The sequence below is a fragment of the Mustela nigripes genome, chromosome 2 (genome assembly GCF_022355385.1).
Source record: "Mustela nigripes isolate SB6536 chromosome 2, MUSNIG.SB6536, whole genome shotgun sequence".
Taxonomy (NCBI): Eukaryota; Metazoa; Chordata; class Mammalia; order Carnivora; family Mustelidae; genus Mustela; species Mustela nigripes.
Window position 1 is genome coordinate 12,381,966 of NC_081558.1, and position 9,421 is coordinate 12,391,386.

Here is a 9,421-nt window from a genome sequence, read left to right on the forward strand (position 1 = left end):
TGGCTCTATGCCTCAGGGTACTGACTCACATCAGACAGACTCAAGTGGAAATCCTGGTGAGCCACTTCTGGTTGTGGGACCTTGGTGCAATGACTGGATCTCTCTGATTCTCTGTCTGAAAATGGGGACACCAATAGTAATAGCACCTGCCTAATGTATAAGCTGTCTGGTACTTAGCAAATGTTCAGGAAATGCTCGGTACTGTTATTTCTTTTCTTTTCTTTTTTTTTTTTTTTTAGTACTGTTATTTCATCACTGAGGAGAGCCCTGTAGCAGCTTGGGTCCAGTGAATAGAATCAGTTCACTGTCTACCTACCTTACCCTATGCCTTTGGAACTCCTCCATCCATTCGTCCATCAAACATTATTGAGTGATTTCTATATTCCAGGCTCTGGAATTTTAAATACACAGCAACCAAGTTGAGGTTTCTTCTAGTTTTATGAAAATATGAGTTAATGATTCATAGAAATAAATGCTAATTTCCAGAAAATGGATTTGTGTTTGCAGTTCTTGGGCCAGATATAGCATAGAGTGGAGAAATAAATGGATATTATATCAGAGTCAGGGTGGACTGTGACAAAACTATTTTCCTGGATTTGAACTCGTCCCCAGTGAGGATCAGGTCCCATAGTTGTTTGTTCAAACCTACCGTCATGAGCATGCTGTGGAAGCACATACATATGTTGTGTCTTTCTATTATGTCAGCTTTATTCTGTCATAAAGCAAGGTTAACATAATTGTAAAACATTTTCAGGATCCCGAATTCACTGGTATTTTACTACATATTTAACTTGGCTTCACACACGTCACACAAAGCAAAGCACAAGACAAAGTGGTACCACAACCCAGAAACAACAGGGGTAAGAAGTCAGGAAACCAAATGCAAAGTCAGCCTGTGAGCATGCACTTGGGAGGAGTCTTTGGTCTGTAGTGGGTCAGCTCTCTGCCCTCCTGCTTATTATGTTCAAACAATGGAGGACCTCTGTTGTGTTCAGAGATCAGTCATGCAGACTTTTTGCAGGCAATTGCCTTTTTTGGTGTGGTCAGATGTGAAAGTGCAGCGTTTTGATTTTCTGACAGTTTGTTGCAAAAATGCTCCTTTTTAAAAGGAGTTTTATCAGTCTTGGGCCTCGGTTCAGCTGGTTACCAGATCTGGAAGCCATCCGCTTGTGTTGGTTTCAGCGATATCTGGTCTAAGCAGCAGCACCCTTAGCTGTTTATGTCAATGCTTGGCATAAGTTACTTCTTGACATGAGTGACTCCATCTTGCTCTGTACACCTGTTCTATCAGCTCCCCCTCTGCCACAAACTACAAAGCCCCAGGAAGGCATCCTGGTAACAGGTGTGTCTATCCCAGTTCTTAATCACTCTGTTTACCATGTTATATGTACTTATGAGTTTTTACTCACTACAGCAATTGCAAAATGCATCCTGAAAAAGCACATGGTTTGACCTATTTCACCAAATCATCATGAGACATCTGGTCTACCTGCATTTTTACAATAGCTGAACTAGCTAAACTTTCTGAGCAAAGAGCAAGACCCACTCTTAGTTTCTGACAGCTCATCTCCATGGTCCTAGAAGAGAATTGCATTTTATGTTTTTCTTCTCTGCATCAAGGATACAGATGTGCATCTCATTCCCATAAAGTTTCAGATTTAAGGAAAGAGATAGCAGGAACCAAATTGGTGTTTTACCTAATTCAAAATAGCATTTGTTGGAGAACAATTGTTCCGACAGACCCAAGCTTTGTTGTGACATGTCTATGTAACCATGAGTGAAAGATGTATAAGTAAGTGAGCCTGGGCCAGGTCCAAGGAATGGCCATAACTAATCCTAATGGCTGATGCCTTCTTACTGATCTTCTCAATGATATCGGTCTCAGGAATCCAGGCTTGCAAATGTGGAGGAAACTCACATAGGTTTTGGAATTAACAGAAGGGGGTCAGACACACTTAAGGGATTGAAGGATTTTTTAAAATGGGATAGAGATCCACTGCATCTGTACAATATAGACCATAAAATTTAATGAAGGTCTCTAAGAGGAAAACAAGAGTCAGACTCTGAGTACACCGTATACATGGTATCAGGTGATTTGGGCCCAATGAAGGAATAGAAATGAAACTTGGTCCTCTGTATTGGTCAGTTTAGGTTAAGTATGATGAGGTAACAACTGGTGGCCTCAAAATCATGGTGGCTGATAACCACAGAGCTCCATGTCTTTGTCATGTTTATGGTCATTGCAGGCCAGCAGAAGTTCCACTTGAGGGGGTCTTCTTCATTGCAAATTTGAAGAAGCTGCCCTCTCTGGGGAGAGCTGGTCTTGTGGCAAGAGCAAAATAAAGATGGAAGAACCACATAAAGCTCTTAAGATTCCTGCTTACTTGTGGCACATGTCAATTCCCAACACACTTCGTTGGCCCAAGCATAATCATGGCTGAGTCTGGCCTTAATGGGAATTAAGAATTATAATCCTCCTGCAGGGATGAGCCCTGCTTCTGGGGTACTTCCTCCATTCAGCAGAAATCAGGAAAGGAAAGAAAGGGTGAGCAAGCACAATGCCAAGAGAGGGATACTAGGCTTTGGAGAAAGGTCTTTTATTGTTGCCGTTGTGAACTCAGAACCCAGAAAAGAAAAGGCTGTGTAGAATGGGATCTACATTATCCCAGGGTGTGGATATAAGGGCTTGGGTCAGCAGTTCTGGCGCCTCTCACAAATGAAAGCAAATCTCCCTAATTCACAAGAGATGTCACTCCATTGTCCATAGCTTTGCATCAGCATGCAGGCTGGGGCAGTTATATTATCATGTGGTTCCTTGGAGTTCCAGTTGCTGTAAAGAGATGCCCACAAAATCCCTGAGTAGATGGGCCAGTGCCTGAGCAACCCCAGCCCTGTTTTCTATGAATGAGGGCCTTGCCCTGAGGGTCTTGAGGCCTCCAAAGAGTCATTTCTCGAGCCCATCTTCCAGTAGGCCTCCGGCCAACCCATTCCCATTTCTTTTTTTCTGAGTGGAGAAATGGATCTCAAATGAGAGTGGAGGCAGGCAACAGTCTTCAGAGAAGCTGAGGATCTCCAAGTTCTGGGACCACTCTCTTGATTGCATCATCCCACGGACCCTCTCCCCCTCTCTGAAGAGCATTTACTCTGAAGTCAGATTTTACCCAGTCCAAGATCTAGCTCTGCCCTAAGCTACTTACTTAATTTCTGAGTCACTGTTTTCCTCTTTTGCAAAATGGGAGCACATTCTGAGGATGTGATGACCAGTGCATTGTAAGATTTACTGTATGTGCTCAGACAGCAGATGAGTTTACAAAGGAGATGAATTCTGCCCTTAGCCTGGAGCCATCAAGGGCAGTTTGCCAGACAGGGAAAGGGGTGATGCTAGCAGATGGAAACATCCAAAGAAAAACAAAGAGTGTGGGGTGAGGCGGGTAACCTCCAGGAAGAAATCTGGGTTCAATATTGTCTCCACCAAAAAGATATGCCCACATCCTAACCCCAGGAATCTGTGAATGTGACCTTATTTTGGAAAAAGATCTTTGCAAATGAAATTAAGTGAAGGATATTGAAATGAGATCATCTTGTATTAACGGAGTGAACCCTAAATCCAATGACAAGTGTCCTTATAAGGGACAGAAAAGAGAAGACAAGGGGAAGGGAACAGTGTGTGGCCCCAGAGACCAAGATTGGAATGATGGGCCTCTGAGCCAAGAAATATCTGGAGTGGCCAGAAGCTGGAGGAGGCAGGAGAAGATCCCTTCCTACAGTCTTTGAAGGACATGCAGCCCTGCTGACATGTCGGTTTGGGACTTCTGGCCTCCAGAACTGTGAAAGAATAAGTTTCTGTTGTGTTAAGCCACACAGTTTGTGGCTCTTTCTTACAGAGTCCATAATAAACTCATCCAGTTGACAACTGCTGCATTGTTATACTCCTGAGGAGGCCCAACCTGCATAGTAGCACCTTCAAGGTTCTGAGAAGTCCTGCAACATTGAATCTATCATTTCTCAAGCATGTAAATTGGAATACTCTCCCCAAGTAACAAAATAACAATAGCTGGTCTGGTAGAAAGTGTGGCATGTTGTTTGGGAGGTGCTGCAGGTAAATAGTGAGTGGTCATCAACTCACTCATCAAAAGCCCTGCCAGTCTCTTGGGGGTAGGGGACTATCGTGGATGATTAGGGGCACCTGCCTTGCAGACAGGGAGACTCACGTGTAGGTGGGAGTTGAGCCATCCATCCACTTGTGGTTGCCTTTCTGGCCCTCTTTGAAAAGGCCTATCCAAGATGTCACCTGCCCAGTTGTTGTCAGGAAGTCCTAGAAGGAAAAAGGCATATTGTGACGTAAAATTCCATCAAAGCTGAAAGGACAGAGGTTGGAGTGTCTGGGGTTTTCAAGAGGACTAAGGTACAGAGGAGCTCTCAGGTGGGCAGCAGACAGAGACAGCCATGCACAGTACTTTATATCCTGATGTAAACTCCAGACCCACTATGAGCATGTTGTATGTCTTCAAACAAGTAACCCACCCCTTGGTGTCCCCATCTGTACAAAGCAAAGAAGATTCTCCACCTCCTAATATATCCTCCAGATCAGAAGAATCAATTGTGTGAGGTATATGTATGTAGAAAGAAGTACTGGACAAATACTGGCTGTGAATGTTTCTTAAGGTCAATTCATGACAGAACAAGGGGTTTCATCTGTAGCCATAGAAATATCTCTGGCTGGAAACCCAACTCCAAGGACATTCTTGATGCCCTACTTCGAGCCAAGCCTTGTTCCTGAGATGGTTTAGATCCAGCCCCAGGCTTATAAGCAGGCAAACCTGATGCAGTGTGAAGTTCTATGATGAAACCTCTGATAATGTCATGAGAGAATATGGAAAAGGGATGTTTGCATTGGGGTTTTGACAGGTGAGTAAAAGCTGTCCACACAGATAGCAAGAGTAAGAGTGCTCCAAGCAGAGGGACCTAATGGATCAGAGCTTGGAGGCAGGACCACAGAGCAGAGAGTCCCTTCCCTGCATGTCATAGCAGTGAGGTTGGGTAGAGGCAAGAGGAGGCAGGTCTTGAAGAGCATACTAGAAGTGTTGTGCTAGATCCCAAAAGAGACAGAAATATGAACCCCCAAATTCTTTTATAATACCTCCCCCACCCTGCTAAGATTCTGGTTTTCCCTTTTTCCACCTGCTCTGTTCGACTGTTGATGACAACCAGGTGAGCTTGCTTCTGGACACAAGAATCATTAGCCTGGGTCCAGGTGAGCTTGTCCAGGGAGAAGAAGTAACAGGAGCCCTGAAAGACCTTCCAGCCCAGGGGGCAAGGCTCACAAGAGGTTTCTGTGGGAATGGAGCCATTAGCAAAATCGGCATGTCCAGTTTTCCATCCAGTGAAGAGCTGATTTACCCATCACTCCCTGGTCACATTCCCAATGGCCTCCCTTTGAGCACACCCAGCATCTGGAAATTCACTACCTGGTAAGTTGGTGCTTCCCATCATTGAGTAGTATCAGAAGGAAATAGTAAAATGCTATGGATATCCTGTGAGGTGGGGAAAAGAGATCCAAAGAACACTGTGGAGTTAATATCTTACTTTTGTATAAAATAGAGGGACATGTGTTTGACATCCTCATTTGCTTGAAGAAACTCCAGAGTGGTGATTTTCAACCAGGGACAATTCTGCCCCCAAGGGACATTGAGCAACAACTGAGACCTCTTTCAGTTTTCTTACCTCAGGTAGGGTTCTCACATGTGGTGGGTCAACAACAGAGATGATGCCAAACACCCTACAATCCACAGGACAATCCCCCATTGTCCCCCACTGCAAAGAATGATGCAGCCCCGAAGGCCAATAGTGCTTAGTTTAAGAAACTGGGCTCTAAGGGAAAACACATATAACCACATAATATAATTACAGTGGTTCCTGAGAGTTAGGTAGGAACTTGGTAGCAAGGGTTCAGGAGTGATAGAGGGGATTCTCGTCTCATTCATTTATATCCAATTAGTGAACAGGCACACACACACACACACACACACACACACACACACACACAATTAATCCTTTTTTTTTTTTTTAAGATTTATTTATTTATTTATTTATTTGACAGACAGAGATCACAAGCAGGCAGCGAGGCAGACAGAGAGAGAGGCAAGCAGGGTCCCCGCCTAGCAGAGAGCCCGATGCAGGGCTGGATCCCAGGACCCTGGGATCATGACCTGAGCTGAAGGCAGAGGCTTTAACCCACTGAGCCACCCAGGCGCCCCAAATTAATCCTTCTTATTTGCAGATTCCATATTTGCAAATTCTCCTACTGAATCAAATATATTGGTAACCCCAAAATCAATACTTATGAAGCTTTCCTTGTCACTCACAGAGATGCATACAGCCACAAAAAGCTCGAGTCTGAGGTAAAATAACGCAAAGCTCTGCCTTCTTGTTCTACCTCTCAGACCGTACACAAGTGTTCTTTCCATGGGCTATTTTGTGCTATGATTTTCACATTTTTATGCATTCTGTCAGTGATTTTGCTGTTTAAAAAGGCTCTTGGGGTGCCTGGGTGGCTCAGTCAGTTAGAGTCTGACTTTGGCTCAAGTCATGGTCTCAGGGTCCTGGGGTCGAGCCCTGCATTGGACTCTGTGCTTAGTGGGGTATATGCTTGTTGTTCTGCCCCTCCTCCCACTCATGCGCTCTCTCTCTCTCTCTCTCTCCCTCTTTCTCAAATAAATAAGTAAAATCATAAAAAATAAGATAAAATTAAAAAGACCCTCAACCCTCAAGTATAGGGCAGAAGTGCTGCCAGTGTTCCTAAATGAGCACGAAGGTTGCAATATGCCTTATCAAGAAAATGTATGTGCATTAGGTAAGTTTCTTTCAGATATGAGTTATAGTACCTCTGGCCATGAGTTGAATGCTAATGAAACAGTAGCTATTTAAATAGAAACACACAAAAACGGGGCTATGTCTTGATTGGTTGAAAAAACATTATGGCCAGAGGCTTAAATAAACCTAACACTGTTATTTCCCCTCTATGAGCACTGATTCAATATGCACCAGTTTATCATTTGCAGGGACTTTATAAAACATAGCTACATGAATAATGAGGCTTTCTTGTATATTTTGTGAATGACATCCACTCGTACAAAAGTTATATAAAAAAAGGTGTGACGCCGAGAACACCCCCTTCAGAAGCATCTGATCCCAATGGTTGTTTGGGAACAAGAAATGTACACTGTGGAGAATTCTCCAGGACTTGTAACATGCTGCTATGAACCGACCACATTTTGTAACACATCAGTGTGTTATTAAAAGTGGCAGCTCTGGATCCTGACTGCCTGTCTTGGAGAAAATACTGTTGATTATCCCCATTTCATAGCTGGAAGAGACTGAGGCTCCGAATGGTTTAAATGGGTTGCCCAAGGTCATATGCAACCACAAGCCCAGAGAGGTCTTGCTGTCTCAAAGGTCTTGCTTTCCTGGGAGCCCTCCAATACAAATATGATCTGATCATGTCACCTGAACTTCCTAAGAAGATCTGAAAAGCCATTGGCTTTGGGGTGCCCCTCTGAGAGCCACTGCTGTGGGCATCCCCAGTGTTAACAGGTGCTGAAAGGAACACAGCCTCTTCCCTCACCACCTACTCTCCTTACCGTTGCCTGCCAGTACAGCCTTCATTTGTCGGAACACTTCTCCCCGGATGAAGTCCCGGTCGTGCCCAGCATCTCCCAGTCCTTGAGTTACTGGGAGGCCCAAAGAGAAACGGCTGGTGAAGGTCTTGGCAGAGAGAGGAGATACAGTTGAGGGGCAGGAGGCCAAACATACTGATCCCCACTCACCTTTTTCTTTGAGTTGGAAGACTTCCTTCTGCATTTGTTTTGTCCTCTTCAGTACTGGGGAGAGGTGCAACCAGCTATCCTGGACCCCAGAACTTCCCTGGGGTCTCTCCCTGTTCCTTAAAGCCAAGGCTTTCTTGCATTCCCAGGGCAAGGCCTTCTGAGGCTCTGAAATCCCCCCCCCCATTTTTCAGATGGAGAAATTGAGGCCCGGAGAGAGAGGTAGAGGCCCTTGTCTAAGGCACCAATTAGTGAGCAGTGAGGCGGGACTTCTATTTACGAGGTTCTGTTGAACTAGCTCTCTATGGTTGTTAGCAGGAAGCCTGGAGTTTTAGTCCAGGTCAGGGATGAGCTTTGGGGAGACACTCACCAATGATTCAGACTGACTTCAGTCCATAGAGCTCCCAAATGCCTCTGAGACTGATGGGCAGGTGAGCTCCACTCTGTTATCACTATGATCCCCCTAGGGACACAGACCAGCCACCCCCGCACTGGCCTTGTAGACCTGCCTTTGCAGGTTGGGAGCTAGTGTACTTGCTTCCCTGTGGTCACCCTGTTCCCACTGGCCCACATGCCTTACCTTCAGACAGGACCACACTGGAGATAATGACCACGAGAAGCAGGATCAGGGACACGAAGAGGCAGAGATACTTCCAGGTCTTGTCCTGGGATGTCTGTCCCCATTTCCCTGGGGGAAACCAGGTCAGCCTCCCTTTCCCCAAGGATATACACTCTCTTGCCCCCTGAGATGCCTCAGACAGTCTGCAGGAAACTGCCATATCCCCTGGGGTATTCTGGGTTCACTGCTGGACCCACCTGATAGGGAGGGCTCAGAAAAGGCTGGGAAAAAAGCCCATCCTTCTAGGATAAGAAGTCATGGGGGTGAAGGCCAGTGGGATGAGGAAGGGCTTCAGGAAGACTCACATCTCAGGTATTCCCTTCCTCTAATCTGTGAGGGAATCAGAGCAACCCAGCACCCATCTTTTGTTGAAGTAAAGGGCCCCTGATCCCAGCTCCTTGACTCACCAGTGTTCCCCTGCTGTAGGGGGAGTTTTGTTCTCAATGCTGTAATCTCATTGGGGTTTGGGGACTGCCTGGCTTCGGCCATGGCTGCAGTTTACTCAGCTCTGAGATTCCCCTGCCCTGCAGGGTTTTCTGAGTGATCTACCCAGCTCTTAGAAGGAAGCACCCTCCTCCCCACCCTCCCACACTTGTCTTCCTTCCTGGCTCAGTGCGGGTCCCCAAGTTCTCTAGATGGCCGACAATCAAGTAATCTGATAGGGGAAGGGACCTGGGCACCTAGAGCAAAGGCAGTGGGCACCAAACTTCTCCTGAAAATTTGATCTCTGCCCAAGGAGGTTAAAACACAAGACAACACAGAACCGTATCCAAATTCCGGTACTCAAACCATTGCCGATCTTGGCTTCTAACAGCTTTCTGCGAACAGTTATCTTAGGTTTGCCCAGTTGTGGACATGTGGCCCTAGGAAATAATTATTTTAAAGATTTTGCTTATTTATTTGACAGACAGAGATCACAAGCAGGCAGAGAGAAAGGCAGAGAGAGAGAGGAAGGGAAGCAGGCTCCCAGCCAAGCAGA

At 45.6% G+C, this 9,421-nt stretch overlaps 1 protein-coding gene across 1 annotated transcript; it reads right to left on the minus strand.

The window, feature by feature from the left end:
• Window positions 1–2,600: 2,600 nt before the first annotated feature.
• Window positions 2,601–8,931, minus strand: LOC132010394 (C-type lectin domain family 4 member G-like). Its single transcript, XM_059388266.1, has 7 exons — window positions 8,850–8,931; window positions 8,404–8,511; window positions 7,827–7,880; window positions 7,641–7,730; window positions 5,182–5,333; window positions 4,212–4,315; window positions 2,601–2,830 (listed from the first exon to the last, which is right to left on the minus strand). Exons 1-7 carry the CDS (start codon window positions 8,929–8,931, stop codon window positions 2,692–2,694), a joined length of 729 nt encoding a protein of 242 aa, XP_059244249.1. The 3' UTR covers window positions 2,601–2,691.
• Window positions 8,932–9,421: the final 490 nt, after the last annotated feature.

Coding starts and splice junctions, on each gene's coding strand:
- LOC132010394 (XM_059388266.1), bottom strand. CDS start 8,931: ATGGCCGAAGCCAGGCAGTCCCCAAACCCCAATGAGATTACAGCATTG. Junction 5,334..7,640: donor GGCTGTACTGGCAGGCAACG/GTAAGGAGAGTA, acceptor CCATTCCCACAG/AAACCTCTTGTGAGCCTTGC. Junction 2,831..4,211: donor GGCTCAACTCCCACCTACAC/GTGAGTCTCCCT, acceptor ATCTCTTTACAG/CAACTGGAACTCCAAGGAAC.